Below are 20,331 nucleotides of genomic sequence, written 5' to 3' on the forward strand. Positions count from 1 at the left end.
TCCATTCATCTACAAACCAAGCCTGAACTCAGACTTCTACATAACCACACAGTGTTGTTTCCATACAGGCTGAATATACTGCAGTGTTTTAATATTCCCTCTCTGGGTTCACCATTGTACTCTGAATGTTTCATGTCTAACAATTCACAACATCTTGGCAGTGAACATTTTACACTGAAGCCTCAAAGGTCCCATATTCTGCTCTTTTTCTGCAGTTTAATATGGATCATTGATGTCTTCATGGTAGTAACAAGTTTTGGTCGAAAAAGCCAATAAGAGCACAGCAGCATTGTTTCCAGGCTCTCATAGCCCCTCTGTTCAGAACGCTCTATTTCAGTGGGCATGACCTTCAACTGTAAATGAGCCACCGCTGATACTGCCCCGCTCTTCAGCGTCACTGAGAGCAGCGCCACATCCATGACTACTGAGGTCCGAGTGCACAATGTTTAGAAAACAGTGAAGCTTGTTTAGCGTAAAATTACGGGCTAAAACAACAGGCTAACCGCAGCTAAAGTTAGCATCCTGAAGCTAACACACATCAGGGGGGACACTGAGGCAAAGCTCTTATATCTGCTCCACAGCACACAGCATTTAAAATACTCACATTTCCTGGGTCTGAGGTTTGTTGGCGGATGATTGGTAATGTGCCTGGATTCAGGACCAGTCTATTGGCTGGCTCTGTTGTACTGTCCAAAGCTGGAAAAGCAGACGGCTGTGAAGTGACAAGCACACACATGCACAGTTTTACTGAGTGTAGCTGGCACATTTCCTTGATAAATGAACTCTAGCCACTTAGCCTTGTCTTCTTCCGAGATGGGAAGCTTGAGCATGGAACTTTGTGGCTGTTTACAGCCAAAAACAGAGCAGTGATGGCCCTTCAACTTCAGCAATCTCAAAAACAGAATATTGATGGCCCTTCAACTTCAGCATTCTCCTCCAGCAGCGGGGAGAGGAGTGGGCGGGGAGGGGGCAGGGGTATCTGTTCAGGTGGACCAATCAGGTCAGACTTGCTCCTGATTGGTCAAAAAAGGGAATCACTGACGTCAGCAAATCCCCAAATTCCAAACAGCTTGTTTTAGGTCAGGATTTTACTTTCACAAGCACTACTGAGTACAGGTTCTGTAATTAAATGTCACATTTTGTGGGCTGGGAGGAAAGCTAAAGACCCACAAATTTAACTAAAAGACTAAATAAAGTGATTTTTGCATAATATGGGACCTTTAACTATTGGTACATTTTGATTCCAAAAGGTTCAGAGGTACTGTCGTCTTTTCTGTTTGCAGGCATTAGCTTGCATTTTACACACCTGCACCAGCAGGTAAGAAAAGATGTTTCCTGTTCTCCAGTTAAAATATAAAAATTTCTCCACCTTTCCTTTGCTGCACTGCACTGAATCGCTTCTCACCTGTAAACATATGTCCAAGAGGTGTTCGCACTGCTTAAAAATGTCAGTTTGGTTTATTGTCTTATCAAAGCCAGTTGACGTAAACAGCTGATCAGCATGCTCCATGCTGTCTATCATCACTCAAGACCTCAAGTGGAGCTCAACATCACCTCCCTCACCAAAAAGGCCCAGCAGAGGATGTACTTCCTGCGGCAGCCGAAGTAGTTCAACCCACCAAAGACCATGATGGTGCACTTCTGCACTGCCATCATAGTCTATCCTCTCCTCCTCCATCACAGTCTGGTACACTGCAGCCACAGCAAAAGAACAAACACAGGCTGCAGCGCATCATCCGCTCTGCAGAGAAGGTATATTCTATATCTTAACTTTCTCCATATTCTATTCTATTTTACAGAATATAAAGCAAGTAATTTGTATTATTTTCTTGTTAATTGTTGCACCAATACACCAAGTCAAATTCCTTGTATGTGCAAATGTATTTGGCAATAAAACTTGATTCTGGTTCAGATTCTGATTTATCAGCTATGGTCTTTCAAACTTGTATTTGTCCCTGAGCTGTAAACACCCTCACTCTGCTTCATGTGGTTTGAGGTATACACAGCATGTGAAACCTTGACAGAAGGAGGATGTCAGCAGCTTGCTTTCTGTATCTGCATCACAGCTCAGAGCTCCTCAGAGGCTCCAGCCTTCATTTATCATCTTGACATTTAGTGTTGACTTGTGACATAAAGCGGTTATTTTCAGGGACCATCTTCTCCTGTTTTTTTGTGAACACACAGACCTACTGAGAAAAATGTGAGGCCTGCAGATATTATGGTGGGAGGGTAAATAAACTCACTTAGATCAAGATCAAGCAGTTTCATTTCTGTTCATAACTGGTGATTTTTTAATACAAAGCAGGCAGTGTTTTTCTGTTTTAGATGGTCGCTTATCTTTGTTCTCCTACAGATTATGTAAATCTTCTCCTAAAACAACATTTTTAATCATCTAAACATGTCATAAAGAGGAGCACTGCAGTACTACTACACCACAGTAACCCTGGATGACATGTACAAAGGCAGACAGGGACCTAGTTACACATAAACATGGTTTTTAATCCTCTTTCATCTCATCAGCTTATTAAAACAAATATCTGCTGCAGTTATTTTGCCTTTTAGTGTGTGATATTATCACAGATCAGTGGCTGGAGTGAATGAAACTCAATGCATGGTCCTGATGTTGTTTTACTCCACACGTTTCCTTCATCACTGCAGATATGACACTTGAGCTTTCTGTTGAACAGCATCGTACTGTATGAGTCACAACATGTTTTATTGATGATATGCTCGACTGCTTTTCCACTGTGCACAATCCATGTTTAAAAAAACACTCAAAGCCGACTCAGCTCACTTACAGTACAACAAGAATGAATCCTGGAGCATAAAAAAGAGGGAAAGGGTCAAGATTTCATAGCACAGTACATGAATATGAGTGAGTTTACATGCACAAATAGATCCATTGACAAGTTGTTTTTTTTGCTACTTTGCTTAAAGGCTGGTGCTGATAGGAGCAGGGCACAGGGGTCAAGGCAGAATTAACAGTTTTACAGTACTTGGTTTCCATCACATCACCATAGGGAGGGAAGCAGGGGGAACTGTTGCTATGCAGAAAGAGAGAGAAAGATAATAACATGGAAAGGATTATTCAGCGAGTGTACAAGTGGAGATATTGAAGGACTGAACATGGGTCAAGAGCTGAGGCCACATGATCCCATCCTGGCTGTTTTCTTTCTCATCCAGACAAATCACAGTAATGAAAGAGAGGAAATGTGCTGGATCAGTCTCAGATTAGAAATCTGAAGAGTCCAAAGACGAAGATGGAAGCAGGTCACTACCAATAAAGAGAATAGAGGGTCTGTAATATGGGAGCTGACAGTGGGAGCATCAGGTGGCCAGCCACAAGCGTACACATCTCTGTCTTTTTAAGTTAAAATGTGTTTTTTTTTCCTTACATCACACTATAGTTTACATACTGTACAATACCCACTCATCTGCCACCGTGTTCCCAGCAGGAGGAGGGTGGCGCAGGTTTTTCTTACACTAACATTCAATACTTAATAAACACAGGAAGGGCCTCACACTCTGTCACACACACACAAACTTTCACACAAATGGAAAAACAGACATATAAGATTTAATGCTTCACAACACGGTCTCATAATGTACAAGAAACTTCATCTTTAAAAAAAACCTTCTTTAGCTATTTTACAAATAAAATATTTAGTCCTCTCTGGCTGCTGAAAACACTGAGAGTGATAAAATCAACCACATACGGCGTTGGCGGTTTAAAAGTAGTCCTTGTTTTTGTGTGTCAGAGAAAAACTGAACTGTGGAAATGGAAAAGAAGAAGAAGTAGCTGTGTGGAGGAGATGAGGAGGAGATTGAAGTGGCATAGGAAGGATTGAGTGGTCCTTTGGAAGGGAGGAAAACATAACAAAAATAAAAAGTGCCAAGGTAAGTGAATTCAAGTAATGTGTGCTCTATACACAGGAGAGACAGGGAGGGAGGGAAGGAGGGAGTCCTGTCACCCCGACATGGCAGCTACTGGCTCTTCCTGTGTTCAGTCAGGCTGACCGATGTATCCGTGGGTGTTTCTCCGAGGGATGCTTTGGAGAGTGCTTCCACCCACTTGGCTTGAAGTTCTGCATCTTGGGCACTTAAGAGCAAAGTCTGCTGGGTGTGACTGAGCCGCACAGCTTGTTTGATCTCTGACTTCTCCCCTGCTGGAGACGGTACAACGCTCACCTCGAAACCAGGTAGGGGCACCGCTCGAGCACCCTTGGAGTCCTACAGGAAATAAAAGTTTAAAAAAATCATTAACTGGAAACAGACTGTGCTCAGCAGTATGCTAACAGCTTGTCTTTTCAGCTGCATGCATATTAAACCCTTCCCCCTCATTCCTCTGCATAATCAGGAAAAGCTAGTCCAACTCCCTTTTAATCCTAATCTTTGGAATGGCCGCTTTCAGGATTGGGATATTAGTCCTGGAAATGAAACTGGGAGAGGTTTTATCAGCCCAACTTCCTCTCCGTGCTGCTATGAATCACAGCAAAAAGCCCTCCAAATATGATTGCTTCGGGAATCTTTTTCTTTCAGGCGAGCATGTAAACATCCTGTGAAATGTCTCTCTGTGGGATATTCTGGGAACATATAATCCTACATGCAGAGCCAAGATTTCAAGGAACAACAGTAAATCCATGGTGGTTGCTTTTGATCAGTGCAAACTGGGACTTTGTGACACAGTGGAGCAGTGTGTGTCTGGCTGAAGCAGAAGCTACACCTGCTGTTGGATTCAGGACAACCAAGACAGCCTGGCACAGCAGGATCACTTAGATATGACAAATATCTATCCATTTACAAAAATATAAGTACATTTGATTTATCATCTCAAAAAGGGTAGTGCTTTCTATTCAGCAGCTTGATCCTATATGTGTTTGTTGAATATTCACCTGTCCATTGCTTTGCATATAGAGCACCAGAGGCTCCGCCTTGGTGACAGCCACCCACATCTTGGTCCAGCTCTTCCCTTTCTCTTGCACTTGAAGGTGACCACACAGCACACAGTTCTCCCCAGTTAGAGAAGTCTGTCTCTGAAAGAAAGTAAAAATATAGAAGCATTTAATAGATTACAAAACAAAATGAATAATTATTAAAAAATTTAAAGCTACTGTAAGGCACTTTTGGTTTGAGTCAAATTTGACACGTACCGACTTTCTTTAAACTGTCAAAAGTATCACTCATGGTAAATATTTGCTTTTTTTTTAAATGTAAAGAAACGCAGTGTATTAACCTTGCAGTCAATCACCTGGCTTGACACCTACCCCCTCACAGCAGTTACAAATATAATAAATAATAAATGACAATTTAAAGTTTTTCACTAATGTTCCAAATACTTTTGTTGGCTTTGATAGGCCATAGAGAGGCAGTAGTCTCAGTTTAAGCCTCTTTAAGAATCATTTAAAAAATTCTCCCAGGAGCTTTAATAAATTAACTCACTGAAGCTTAATAAAAAAATCAGAGTTTTAAAACAATAAAAAACAGTTTATCATAGTTGTTCTGATTTAAATTAGCTTGTTTAGGTCCATCTGCATCCAAGCTCCTATAGTTCACTGTGTACAACATATGTGGTTTACAGCTCCCCCATGTGGTGACAAACCTCGCTGCAGCCAAGCCTTTTTTTAACTTAGGATGTTATCCATAGAAAAAAAAAATCGGATTAACCATGATAAGGGTAAGAAATTTTAATGAAAATATGTTATAAACTGAAAGACTACAGTTGACTTCGTATCCATACATGGGCAGAGAAGTCAGCCATACTGCTGAGACAGCTGGGATGACAGGTCCTCCATAAGCTGTAGTCTAATTATATTATTAGCTGTCAAAGAGGGATTAATTTCACAACAAAACTAACTCCACATGTGTCATTCAATGTGTGTTTATATCTGGTAAGTCATGTGGGTGTACAACAGATTTCATATACTTGGCATTATGTGAGAACTACTTCTTTTGATGTCTTGTAGACATTGACCAGGGGTATTCTGGGAGATGCTGCTCAAATTACAAAAGCAAAAAAATAAACTCTTCTGCACATGTAGCTCATTTTTCAGCGTTCTGTTTTTTGTCAGTCTCTACCTCAGGCCCAGCTTTCCTCTTCTGTTCACTAACACCCAGATTCTCCAAGCTGAGACTGGCTTCGAAACACTCCGGGCACACTCGGCTGGTTTTGTTGTCCAGGGTCTTTGAACACTTCGCACAGATGGCCTGCAGAAGGACACAGAGAGACAGGGAAACAGCATTAAAGGCTGCTTTGCTGTTCACAGTTAATCGTCTGTGAGATATGTTCCACTTGTTCCCTGACTTCTCTCTCCATCCCATCATCACTGCTACATGCGTCCAAACTGTGCCCTACTGTCTGCTCTCCCATCTGTGCTCACCGCTCCACACGACTTGCAGTGGTGTTTGCGCTTGGTGAAGTTGAAGCTCTCGTTGCAGCCTTTACACGTTTGCTTCTCTTTCTCCTTTTTCCTGGAACTTTTCTGCAGAATGCACATAGAAAAGAAACAGTCATGTGTCACATCTTCAGCCTAGTCTGTTTCAGCACAGATGAACCAGAGGAATGTCTGAGGTCTCCTGTTGCTTCAGCTCTTCTCTGTCTGATGTCTGTCTTCCATTTCACCTTTTTAATAACATGGACAAAGACAAAGAGACACCCACAAAGACGCACTATTCTTCTCCATCCTGTCATCACCCTTTTGATTCATTTTGAAATCGCTAAAAAAAACCAAAAAAAAATCATCTGCCACTTATGAAGTCAGTTAAAACGCAGTAGAGACGCTCTTTTATCCAAGCTTATCCATTGTACTGTGTGGTGTGAATTAAAAGGAGGGTATTCAGGGAAAGGATGAAGGTGTTGATGCAGTTTCAAACTCCTTTATTTCAAGCTCTCCCATAGCTCACACTCAAAGGTGTTTTCACTTAATCAGCATTATGCTAATCTCACAGCACAGTCAAAATAAAGATGCTCGACTCTTACTCCTGTAATGGATCCAAAATCAGCAATGATTTTTTGTTATGAGCTAAATTTAGAAGGACTAGCATGGCTTATGTACTAAAAATAGCAGTATGTTCATTAATTAAACTGTGCTTTACCCAGCATTGTAGATCTATGACTCTAATTACCTTATACCTCAACCAAAATTTGAATTGCAACATGTTTGAATACATATTAGACATACTACTACTTTAACTGAAACAAAAACTGTTTTTTTTTTTCAAATACTGTAATTAGTCAAGTTTAGTCACATGTATTGATATGTCACCTGCTCTATGCACTATCCTACATCCCTATGTAAAGGCATAAAGCCCAAATACATAACCTAAATAATGTTCAGATAGCACATTTAAAAACTCATCTTGACGTTCCTTCTTTAAAATCAGTAAGACAACAAAACTCAAATAAAATCTAACAATTGAGCACATTTAGATACACAAACAAAATTACTAAAGTTATCTTAATGCTATCAAAAAGTCATCTTGTGTCAGCACAGATGTCTTTGCAGTAGGGCTGAATGATTTTGGAAAACAATCCAATTTCGATTTTTTTGGACCAATATTGCGATTGTGATTTAGCATGCAATTTTTAGAGGGGATGTGTGTCTTCTACATTATTAATTTGACACAAGCAACACAAAATTCTGTGGTATGACAAACACAACAAAGGATATTGTCAACATATAAACAAGTCTTTCCTGTAGGCCAGGCCTACATGTTATGATGAAATGTGATGAATTGATATGAATAATATATTTCTAACTATTACACACACAGTAGAATAGTGACTGATTGATTTAACTTCAAGCCTTGTAGACGTGTAATAAAATTATCAATAATTTTCATTGATAAAATCAGAAAAAGGAACAAAGCACTGCAGAACAACAAGTCTGGTATGAACAATAATCTGAAAAATAAATATGAATCCTCTCTTCTATGAATCTTACACTAAATAAAGTAAAGAACTTTAATTTAAAACAAAGTTTTGGCTCAACCACTAAATTATGTATACTTGTGGATTGCACTTTTTAAATGCACTTTAAAACTTTTTTTTTTTTTTAATTGCAGCCTTTGCGATTTGAAAATTGCATTGTATTACATTGCCATGATGATTTAAATTCAACTAATTGTTCAGCCCTAATTTGCAGTTACAAAAAGATGTTACTTATAGAAAGAAAATCTCATTTGTATCATTTTTTGCTTGGCTACATCAAATATAAATGACATACAGTACTAATAAATGACTTGCTAATACTAAGAATAAAAAATGTTCCTCTAAAAAGGATCTACATTTTCATCAAGGATCTGATGGCACAATGCACAACAACACAACAGGTTTAATCAGAATACAACGTATGTCATTTCTATTTCTGTCTTACCCTTTCATGAAGTCTTTCACTGTCTGAGTCAATGGATGTGTTGCTCCATGGACCCTGAGGGAAAAATGAAAACATGTTGAGCATCAGCAGCTTGTGCCTGCAGTTACACAGTTCTACCACTAGGTGACAGCCCTGACTTACTAAACCTAGTCTTCTGACTTCTGAGGAGTTTCACTTGGCCTGGTGCCAGGTTCAGACAGACCAAAGTGGGTCAAAGCAGATCCATAAGACTTTTGTATACACTTTGACTCGGGCTTTCCCTATTTGGTCAAGAGACAGTTCTGGAAGACGAGACTCACAGACGCTACGTGTTGCAAGTGTCAGCGATGGAAAGAAAGAGCTTCTTTATGTGTCTGATAGTACTACGTCCATAGATGGAGAACTGTTTAAGAAGACAAAGACCAGACTATGACAGACTTGTTTGGTCCACTAGTCTCTCATGATTCATTGAGCCAGATGACTTTCTAATTAAATGATCAATGCAGGGAGTGATAAAAGGAGAGTGAGACAGACCGGTGACTCAGGGACGTGGTCATCTTCACGGGAGAAGGAGCTGTTGAAGGCTTTGTTGAATGTCTCGCTGTTTTGTTTGTGCCGTTCGATAGTGGCCTGGATCACCTGAGTCACAAGAGAGATGTAGAGGAGAGCGGAGGGAGTGATAGCAAAGGAGGTGAGAGTAAAGCAAGAAGGAAAGATTATTGATTGAAGAAATTGGTGTCATTTCCCTTTTGTATTTCTAAATACCCCCTCTGTTCACATCAGCCCATCTCTTGTGCTTTAACAGTGTAAAACTACACTCTCCTCCCACCCTCTCCTCAACCCTGCAAAATGTTTTAATCAGCTTTACTCTGCTGTAATGGGCTAAATGAGCAATAATGAGGGGCTTTATTGGAGAATTTAATTCCCAAACACTCTGAATGAGTGTGGGGAGGAAATCTTTGCTAATTCCATTCTCTAATAAAGCAGGATGACCACAGGCACATAACACTGCATGTGGGCATGAGACACAGAGACTCTATGTGTGTATGTGTGTGTGCTACTACATGTAATGTCAGCATGAGTGAGATCCTTGCCTGAATCCAGTCTTCTTTCTCCTCAGCTGTCCTGTAAAACACAAAAAAGGCATTGCATTTACCTTGAAAGACACAACTTAGTAGTTTCAATATGAGTCAATAAGACACTTCAATCATCAATGAACTCTTGTTTGGTTTACAGTGTTAATAGGCATTTGTAGCTTTTAAATACTTCAAAATAAAGGAGAGATTAGTTTTATGTTTAACCATTTACATCTGCAGCTAGTTGGTAAAAGCTAACAAGCGCTAATGTGCTGAGCGTGAATGCTGTGGTTCAGCTTTCTTAACATGCTACCATTCTAGCAAGCTAACATAACACAGCATTTTTAGTAACAGCATCAAATAAAAAAGTTCAGGCTAAGCAGCAGCTTTTATCTGAGTCATTTCCAAGATTTTTTGATGGAATTTACTAAAAGACTAATGACTGTGTGCAACAAAGGTGGATGTGGGTCTTGTTAGCATGTAAGAGCTAGCTAGTGGTTGTTAGCTAGCTCATAAGCTGGTTTTCAGTTGCTGAGTAAAATTTAAGGTCATATTATGTAAGGAAATGAATTGATACATGAAGTATCACTGCATTAAACATATTTTTAAAAGCGGTGATGACAAAAACAAGTGTTAAAGAATTAAAAAAAAAAGTAAATTAAGAGCTATAATGTGATGATTGGTTAGCATCCCAAGTGGTTTCATAATTTACTTAATCATCCTTCACCTTGACATTTTTATTGCAGTTACTGTGCTACATTGACCAATTTTTATTATTGACCAAGGACTTTGGCAGTTTAATTGTTACTAATTTTTTTTATGTTAGTATAACAGAAAATATTTCTTTTAAATTTCGCAAAAATGTGTCTTAGTCAACTCTGTCTCACCTGGCCTGCAGCTCCAGTGAACGCCGCTTACCAATGATAGCAAACGTGTGAGGAAGATTGTGCTTCACATTTTCCTGCACCTGTGGTAAAAGAGCAGAGGACATTTAATGTGTGTCCACCCGAATGAATGAATTAAAAATAAGTGAGAAGCAGAAGTTTTGAGTTCACCTCCATGCCAGCGATGTCAATCCTCTCTCTTACACTGAACTTCTGTCCCATCAGTCTGAGTTTAGGCACGCAGTATAGCACCATGTTGTTGAACTAAATCAAAGAAGGAAACAACATAATTTCAGGATAATTACAAATATTCTTCAGCTGTGTGAATTCTTTATTTCAACCCCTCAGTGCTCTCACCAAGTAGAGGTATCGGTCTTGTGCTGTCCCATTTTTGGCTGACATCTTCTTTATGTGTCCTTCTTTGATGAGCTCATTGGCTGGGTTTACTATGTCCTCTTCTCCTCCGAGCCTCTCGTAAACCTCCAGCAGCTTGTGCATTTTCTCCTGTAAACATTGGGCAAAGGAAAGGTAAGGAACCCAGAAGCAGACAAGACAGCAGGGAGGGCTCTTTTTCATCAGCTCAGTCTCATTCATTCATGGATTTTTCCAGAAGGGCCTCAAGCAGAGATTATATTTCTTTATTGATTCAGAAACACATTATGTCTGCTAAAGTTGTTTCAAGGTTTCAAAAGATGAAGAAGATGGGTGTTGAAAAGAGTCATTCAGGCTTCCTCAAGCTGTGAAACTCAAGGCAGGAAACAGCAACTTCCTGTCTGTGCTAATTCAACACGTCGACTCCCCCAGACACACTCTTGCAATGTTGCTGACTGACAGAACAGCATCAGTGATGAAAAGATTGGGCAATGCTTTAGCTGCTTCTTATAAAGCTCATTGAGACTGTCAAAAGGTGTCAAAACAAGGTGAGAAGAAAATGAGTGGTGCAAAGTGTTTGGTGAAGTCTTACCATTTTCCTTATTGCTGCATTTGAATGGTTAGCTGCAGTAGAGATTAGCTCCAGTGCCTCTGTAACAAGAATGCACATGTTAGCCTGTTAGCATCAGATCTAATTAAAAAAATCATGTTTGAGTAAAACAAGACTTCAGATTAAATAGGGAGCAAACCGCAGACTGTAAAATATCATAATAGTAACAACATGTCAGGGGCCTCACACAGGCTGCGTGATATAAACGTGAAAGGATCTGAAAAGGCATGTCATTAAACACACTAACGGCATTAGACTGGCTGATAGCCAATGATAGAGCTTTGTACTAATGCCTGGGAGCACCTGAGTCAGCCATCTTAATCATGGCCTACATAAACAGGAGAGACACACAGCCGCAGGAAATGAGGCCAAAACAACTGTGATAAACTGCATGATGTCAGCCGGAGCGGAGGAGAGAAAACCCTCCCATTGACTCCAAACACCAGAGTGTGGTGAGGTTACATTCTCCAGGAAATGGACACAAGGATGTGGGAGAACATCATCGTCATATAAAATTTAATATGTGGTCAGAAAGAGTGATGCACCGAACTACAGTGTGTACACTGTCGCAAAGAAAGTGGGCAAAATGGAGAAAGGGCAAAGAGAAGTACTTCAGAATCAGGTTGAAATAAAGGGGTTCATACCAAAAAATCTATGAAAAATTAATACAATGATTTCTCTTTTAATAGTTACTTAAGTATACAAATGAACCTAAAATAAACAATACATTACTGTCTTTCCTAAAGGACAAATACTGATCATCATAGGTTCTTATTCCATGCTTGATGTGAACAGAATTTTTTTTTCCCTCCAACAATACAAATATTGTGCAGGGGAAAAACATGCTAGCCTGAAAAAAAGCTCCTTGGATTTAAAAGGTCAGTTAAGCCCATCATCACATACTACACTGCCAAGACTGAACAACTGTTTGCCCCAAACTTGGCCTAGTTCCTCACACGACATTTTCTAAAAACCCTGTCAAGTGAAGCAAAGCACAAACCCAGGCGCTGCTGACCACTTAAGCATTAAAATGTTGAGTTGTGTAATGATTACGTGGTACAATGGTTCACGAATTTAAAATTCCAGCAAGGCATCTGTGCTCCAAAGAATCTTCAAATCATGACCTAAATCTTATCAACCAGCTCCTCAAGGACCAAAGCTGTGCAAAGCTCAGTGGAGCAGCAACACACAGAGGTGAAGTGAATTTCTGCCTCCCCTCTAACCTCTGGCATGGTTATGCACCTGTGTCTTTTTTACAACACACCAACACTGCTCAGAAATTGGAGAGGTGGGTCGTGTGCATTAAAGCTCAGACAGTCTGATTTCAACAATTCGGTTCACCTTTGAGATCATAATACGCTCCTTAATACCCACTCTTCTGTGACCCACAGTCAGGGAAGCATGTCCCTCCATAGGTGAGACTTGTGTATCATTATATGTGCACTGCCAATTAACTCAGATGTGCATCATAAGCAAATTGGAGTCTGTTTAAAAAAAAAAAAGAATCATACTCAAGACTACATTAGTTCAGCGTGGTAAATGACAAAAGAAGAGGATGGTATAATATGGCCAGAAGTTTCTTCGACATGTTTTGTTGTATTCTCTATTTTTTGTTTTAGAATCGATGGGGACAAAGTCAAAACATGAGACCTTTGCAGAACCATAGATTTTCACCTTTGTGATTCAACCAATCACAGGTAAAGGCTGAGAGGCCCAGGGGAAGCAGAAGTAGAAACAGGTTGGCAGGAAGTCAGACATGTGAAATGAGAACATTTTTTGCACCCCACGGTATATCTACTCTGACTGATTGGAGAATGTGTATCAGCAAAACAAAGAAAGACTAGTTTAATTTCTCACTCTCTGCATCTTTTCGGTCTGGAGCATCATCAGGCAGCTTCTTCAGGTAGTCTTTGAGCAACAGCTCATAGCGAGGAATCCTTTGGACTGGCTCCAACATGTGATGCTGCAACGTCAGGTTCCCACACACATCCTGTTTCTGTCAGTGCAGACACAAAAGCAAAGAATTGAGAACAGGTTTTTTTTTCATGTGAAGGTAAGAGAGTTCAGTGAAACTAGCAATCAATCAATGCAGGAGACCTTTCTTAAAAAATAGCAAACGTATACCTGAATGTTCTGGACTACACTCTTAAACTGTGACGACCGCTGTGTCCATGTGTTGACCAAGTCCATGGCGCGGTCAAAGTTCTTCACATATTCACCATACATCTTCATAAACGGAGCCAGTTTCTGGAGGATGTCTCCAATTCGCGGGTTTGAATCCCTGCAGAAAACACAACGAAAACAGAGAAAATATTAACATGATCAGAAAACATTTTAAAGACAAAGGAATTTCCGTCTTTGTTAGAAACCAAGGATCTATTGGATGCAGCAGGGCTACAACTTGATTATACTGCGTAGTTTAACTGCTGTTTTGTTTAAAAGTATTCAAGAGAATGTTAATTCTTTAAAACCTTTGTTATGTTATAAAAACACTTGAATACAAGAATTGTCTAGAAAAATGTTTTGAGAGGGTCAGTTAAAAATATTTTGGTCCTGAAAACAAACATTCACTCAAAAAAGCAAATGTCTTAAATGTCTATAGACACCACACCCAGGATTGTTTAGATTACATAAAACAATCAAAACAAAGTTAATAGTGCTTTGACGGCTTAACCTTTGCAGCTAAAGTAAAGTGATTATATTTCCTATCAGAATATAAAGCTACCTTTCTTAAAAGTCTGATAAGTTAAACACCCTAAGCCCCAGAACATTTAACAGATGCAAATGAAAGTTTCAGTTTAGGAGAGAAATCATCTTCATAAATTCTCAGAAAGTAGATCTCTTTCTGTAAAACTGAGCAAACTGAGTTAATTTGTTACAGGTTTCCCTCAGATGATCCAATCCCATTTCTTTACAGACAAATCATCTCATCTCAGAAGCACTTCTTGGGGTATTTTAACAAAACGACTTCTGGCTGTGTTCACACATGTTTTGTCTTTTATTCCCCGCCAAATAAGTTTTTCAAGCGTGTGAGAGCAACAATCATGTTACTGGTGATTTCCCAAAACACAGCTCTGTAGAAGAGTCATTATCTGCTAAGGGAAGCTGATGATCTGTTCACACTCGAGGTAGATTTCCTGTCTACTCTGCATTCTGAGAGAAAAAACATCAGTCTGACAATACTGCCAACCACTGCCTGTCACCCCAGCCAGCACCAAAGGTTTAAACTAACTTCTGCATGTTTTTTTTTTTCTCACCATTCTCCAGTAATACGCGTCTTGAGCTCAGGGAGCAGGAACTTGTCATGGAAGCAGTAGATGGAGGAGATATTGGAGAAGATCCCTGTAATGACGTCCTGAGGGATTCCAGCTTCTGTGAGCTTAGTGCAAAATACCTGAAGAGAAAAGTAAGGGAAGCAAAACGTTTGACAAAAATTACTGTGGTAACAAGAGGGAGGTAAAAAGGGAGGAACAAGAGAAGAGGCAAAAAGGCTCAGACATGCATTATGGGAAACATAGAGGCACTACAGACCACTTGAAACCACATGGTTATGTGACGTCAGCCGCTCTAGATAGACAGCTAGACAGTGAAAGTAACAGTGTTAACAGCTGACTATTGAGTATTTCACAGTACAATTACATTCTAAGTGAATTTAGGAGCTATAAGTATAAATTGGTTGCTAGGCGCCGCCCTGTTGGCTATGGCAGCATTTTGCAGCTGCTCTCTCTTCTTTGTCCGTTTCTTGTAATTTTTTCGTCTCTTTTTCGTAATCTTTGTATTTGGAGTGGATCATTACTTTGTATGGCTCATTTGTTGGTCATGGTCTTTTGTTGGTCACCAAACTTTTTGTGGCTTCAGCAATATTTTTACTATTATTGCTCTTGTGTTTGTCTGGAGATCCTATATATAACCATGGCTGCATTGTTTACATGTGAACTCAGCTGTTCAGCCGGTAGCATGTCAATGCTAACTGGTGTAAGGCCTGATGTCTTCCCACAAGGTGAGGAGAAGGAGGTGAGGACGACGTGCCGGTTCTCAGGTGTTAGCTAAGAAGACATGGACCTGTCCTTCCATCCAAGATGGACAAGCTAACTGTGCTAACCCAGCAACAGAGGGAATACCAGAGGGCAGAGTAGAAATGTGCTATTCACAGACATGGCTAACGGAGCTAACATCAGACACTAACGCCACATTGGAAGAACTTCACCTGCTTTGAGCAGACAGGATCTAAGAGACAGAGATGGAGCATGACTGAAGAAGCTCAGTCCTGGACCCTGTGGAGGTGGAGGCTGAACTGGACAATGATGGACAAGCTGTCATCATCTTTTCTTATGGACCTTTTTGCACTTTCTATACACTTTCTTACTTTTGTTTTCTTTATTGCTGCTGTGACTTCAATTTCGTTGTACTTGTTATAATGACAATAAAATTCTATTCTTTTCTATAAACGTGACAAGGCCATGCTTGACCTTCAGTTTTCTCTGTTTCCAAACCACACAACTGTTGCTCTGCTTCTTCTTTTGCTATCAGTTAGTATCATTCTCCTCTTGTTATTTAAAGCGATTGGCAAACAACTTTTTAATGTGCTACAGCCACCAGCTGGCAGGGGTACCATGTTTCAACTAGGAACCAGTAGATACAACAAGAAACTGATATTCAGATTAGCTCTTTGATTTTTTTTAAACTAAATTTGTTAACTAAATTTATTAACTAAATTTATTAACTTAATATCTGATCTTATATCTTTAAAACTTGTGTCAACTTAATGGCAAATTAACTGTCCATGCCCTTTAAGAAATTAAGAGAAAGTTTATGAGTCACCTTAAAAGGAAATATGTGTAGTAGGGGATAAATCTTCCCTGGTAGTCTTCAAATACTGATATTCTTTAGCATGTTGCATCATAGATCCTAAACTGACTTGCTTCACTCATCACCTTCAGAGTGACTGGCTGACTGTTTCCACGGTAGCCCCAGTTGTGTGAGAGCAATGAAACAAAAACAGGAAGTTAGCTGTGAGGCTTCTCTGGCTTTTGTTGTGCGTAGACCAGATCTGGTCTATGATAGGTTGGCCTCGCATCTTAGGTTCCACATAAACCCTACAAGGAGGAAGATGACTGAACCACAGGTGTAATTTTTTTGTCTCAGGCACTAATGAACACAGAGAGCCAATTTAGCATGGGTGCAACATTTTCTAATGATACTTAACTAAATATCTTTAAACTATTATTTTTAATTTACGCAACACACAAGAAATGAACTTGCTTATATTTGGGAATTCTGAATCTAAGTGAAAAAGGCAAAGCTAAGAGCAAAAGCATTGTGGCATCGTTGAGTCTACACAGAGTGTTAAACCAAGCTACAGGACTGAAAACACAAACCCACAGGTTTTACCATCGGTGGTTTAAGATCACTGTGACAGTTAAGCAAAATGTATGAACCCACAATGCACAGACACACTGTCTCACACTTCTCTTAATAATCCAGTCAATAGAGCACTGTTGTTATCCAGTAAATAACAGTGGGGCACAGTTTTAATCCAGCTCAGCCCTGATCTCAATCACCAAGACCAGTGGCACACGTAACAGATTTAAATCTGGACCAAATTAGGACCAAAAGCATGTTAACACAAAGTTACACACTCAAAAAGATGCACACAGAAGCGGACCATTACCTGGTCGAGGAGGTTGAGTCTTTTGACGTAGGCCTCTTCAGTATGGAGAAGCTCTTTGGCGATGTTGAGGAGCTTCTGAGCCTCTGAGCACTGAAGAAACAGCAGAAAGTAAAGATTACAACCAAGGCACAAAACAAGAAAATTATTTAAATCAATTCACACTTTGTAATACAACACAAAACTTTATTTTGGCATATCTATTCAGGTAAGTGGCACCTCTGTTTCCTTTAATTATAGACACATCACTCATTGAAAACACAATGATGTCATTAAGCGAAGGTTTGGAGAAAAAAGTACACAATCTTGTGAGTCTACAGTTATTTTTAAGCAGCTTAATATTAGAACATCAACCTCCACAGTCCAAAAAAACACACCAGCCTCCCTGACCTGTTTTTGATTTTTCATGCTATATTTCTAAGAACTGTTGTCACATCAGAGTGAATAAGAATCAATGCACTGTTTGAAACACGAAATACATACGAATTTGTATTACCTGTTTTAAGTGTGAAGCCCGTGTGTGCTGTTGTCTGAAATCTATTTAAAGACATCTTTTGGCACTTCATTTCAGTCAAATGTTATATGTGTGTATCAGTACAGATCCCACTTTGATAATTCAAAGCTAAAAGCTAACGTTTATAAGATGACTTCTTTTCAAACTGAGTACAAACACCTTTTTTTCAGATTTATTTTCTTAATGTCATCATTTAAGTGACATTTTGTGACTTTAGTATTTGTTTTAACTACTTGTAGCTTTGATCCCAGAATCCCTTGCAGTGTTTGGTTTTTGTAGTATGAAGGGGTACATTGATAAAGTTGCTGTCCGTAGCACTAATACTGAACATGAATAAACGTGTTCTGGGTTTGCATAATGAAGTTCAAATTTGCAACAAAACCTATCCCGTCAGTTACTGATTGACATGCAACAAAAAATTAATTACATTGTTTCACAGGATCATATGTTACGAACGTTCAAGGATATTCTTGTAAAATTTTAAAGGACACTTATCTTTCTTTTTTTCCTACAAATTGAATAATAAAAAGCTTTTTGTTTTCATTAATCATTAAGAGCTGTATCTTGATTAATTGTTACCAAGATACATGTCATGCACAACTACTATTGTGCTGTTATCAAGATGCAGGGCAACAAAACTCTCCATGACGTAATGTGACCCTGGCTCATAAAGCTATTAGACATGGACTTTGATGACAACAGACACAAGAGGACAGTTATTGAAGATTATCAGTTCTGACAGCTTGATCAGACAATATGCTCTTAAATGAGGCAACAGTTACATGATCTGAAATGAACAACTGACACTGACTCTCAAAAAGCTCTATTTCAGTCACTGGTTAAACTCAGCAGCAGTGGTTACCTGTAAAAGCAGCCTACTGTTATTTAAAGCTCCTGTGCGCAGTTACTGAACAGACCATGAGGCAGACTAAAACTGATGTTGATACCTCTCTCTGAGCCTCAAAACCAAACAAGACAATCTTGAGCACGAGTGAATATCTCTAAACTGTTATTTTTAGATCCTGTGAGAGGGTAGGTGTCAGAACCAGTGGATGATAGCTTGTTACATGTTTACAGTTTTTAACAGCCAGTATTTAAAATAAGTATTACGGCTCACTGTTAAAAAAATAACAGGATATTTTTGTCAGATTACCTCTGCATAAATACAAAAATATAAAACCAAAGAGACAGGATGTACTTCCTTGTCCACAGGGGGCGCCAGATTTAAATCAAATCAAAAGTTTCTCACTGTAGCTTTAGGACATCATATCTGCTGTTTCTCTTTCCCTTGCTGAGAACCATGTGGGTTTCCAAACAGTTGTCTCCCACATCATAAACACACAAAAGAAATGGAAGAATGAAACTTCCACCACAGATTATAAACTGTGAGGAAGCCTAGCATTATTAAATCTCACATGACAATGAAAGTAAAACTCCAAATTTTCCACTGTTTGCAAAACAGAAGGCAGACCAAGTCAGCACAAGCACAAAAACTTCAGCCTCTTATCCCCTTTCAGCGCAGCTCACTGAAATCCCACATCCTACAGTGATAAAAATGTCATTACAAGGCCTTCGACATGTCAGCTGTGTCACCAATATTCATAGTTAAAGAGGCCCTTCCTCTCACAGCAGTGTTGGGATCAGGAAACTCTGGAGAGCATAGATACCTTTCCCCTGAAGACCGTGGGTGTGGGCGGTCAGAGGAGGTTGTAGTAGTTTACAGTTTGAGTTCTCGTGTGACATTTGCAAACTCTGGGGGTGTTTGAAAGTCCCTGCTTACAACAAAGGCTGCGAAATGAATCTAAAGATAAATTTATGTAAACAAGCCACATATGCTGCGAAAGCTGGTTTTCAAACAGACTTAAATAAACACTGATAAAACTTCATAATGGGAAATAAAGCAAAACAAATGACAGTTGTTAATGACTGTCTGAAACCACCGGTGGGCAGTAGGTGTCAGATCACGTGGTTACGTGGTTAACTGTACATAGCTGATACATATATTAATAAAGACACTGATTACACTACTGGGGCTGCCAAATGGGCACAAACAGATCCTCACAGGAGCTTTAAGCATGCATGATTTTTTCTGTGTCTTGGGTAAAAAAGCTTTCATGCATTCAGACGAAGCTTAAGAAAGCTTCACTAGATTCAGGGGTAGTCATGTTAAAAATGTGTAATGCGTAAAAGATGGAGAAAAGCAATAAACAAAGCTAACATGTAATTTCTCAACATGTTATTTTTTTTTTTAACTCATCCCTGATTTTTGCTCGTTTTTGTGGTTTGTTTTTTTTTGTTCTGTGGGATAAATCTTCTTATGAAAAAGCTTCATTCTTTATTTTTTTAATTGAATTTATTTTTGTTTATTTGTCCTCTTTACTTACCTCCAAGTTGTCACTGGTTACAACCTTTGATCAAATGGACAAATGCTGTTCGTTGTTCCTGAAATTCACTAAAAGCACATCTTTGGTCAAAGTGCTTTTAGTGTTTTTGCTCCTTCATTTTCGTCTGAGCTATGAAGTCATCTAAACCTGGGTAATTTTGTTAGTCTGGATTATTTAAAACTAGGATTAAGGATCATCTGATGAGCCTGTGCACTTGTTTCACTGCCGAACACTAACAATTTATAAATTAATGTACTGTTTATTTGCTAGTGTCTAGGGATGGGCACCGAATTAGGTACTTTTATAGGTACTGACCGACTCTGTCAAAATTACCAGGAACCACTTCAAATAAAACCAAAAGGTACCATCTTTCACAACCTAAATGCATCCTTGTGACTGTGAGGGAGTGAAAGAGTAGGTGATTTTCCATGCTGGACATGAACTCAGCATTACAAGGTTATATATTGAGGAA

The 20,331-nt window shown here is 39.3% G+C and overlaps 1 protein-coding gene across 1 annotated transcript in view; it reads right to left on the reverse strand.

Moving 5' to 3' along the window:
• Nucleotides 1–2,520: 2,520 nt before the first annotated feature.
• Nucleotides 2,521–20,331, reverse strand: part of fgd (faciogenital dysplasia) — a 73,807-nt gene continuing 55,996 nt past the window's right edge. Inside the window, exons 5-19 of the mRNA XM_074682042.1 lie at nucleotides 16,965–17,054; nucleotides 14,551–14,687; nucleotides 13,418–13,574; nucleotides 13,151–13,289; nucleotides 11,276–11,334; nucleotides 10,669–10,815; nucleotides 10,483–10,575; nucleotides 10,315–10,394; nucleotides 9,446–9,476; nucleotides 8,886–8,990; nucleotides 8,373–8,426; nucleotides 6,378–6,479; nucleotides 6,076–6,204; nucleotides 4,893–5,033; nucleotides 2,521–4,230 (exon numbers count right to left, since the gene is read on the reverse strand). Of these exons, the coding sequence (XP_074538143.1) occupies nucleotides 3,985–4,230; nucleotides 4,893–5,033; nucleotides 6,076–6,204; nucleotides 6,378–6,479; nucleotides 8,373–8,426; nucleotides 8,886–8,990; nucleotides 9,446–9,476; nucleotides 10,315–10,394; nucleotides 10,483–10,575; nucleotides 10,669–10,815; nucleotides 11,276–11,334; nucleotides 13,151–13,289; nucleotides 13,418–13,574; nucleotides 14,551–14,687; nucleotides 16,965–17,054 (1,710 nt within the window). The 3' untranslated portion in view covers nucleotides 2,521–3,984. The remainder of the gene's footprint in view (nucleotides 4,231–4,892; nucleotides 5,034–6,075; nucleotides 6,205–6,377; nucleotides 6,480–8,372; nucleotides 8,427–8,885; nucleotides 8,991–9,445; nucleotides 9,477–10,314; nucleotides 10,395–10,482; nucleotides 10,576–10,668; nucleotides 10,816–11,275; nucleotides 11,335–13,150; nucleotides 13,290–13,417; nucleotides 13,575–14,550; nucleotides 14,688–16,964; nucleotides 17,055–20,331) is intronic.

The sequence above is a fragment of the Halichoeres trimaculatus genome, unplaced genomic scaffold (assembly GCF_033239565.1).
Source record: "Halichoeres trimaculatus isolate MK-OKI-2021-1 unplaced genomic scaffold, fHalTri1.1 fHalTri1_scaffold_11, whole genome shotgun sequence".
In the NCBI taxonomy this organism is placed as follows: Eukaryota; Metazoa; Chordata; class Actinopteri; order Labriformes; family Labridae; genus Halichoeres; species Halichoeres trimaculatus.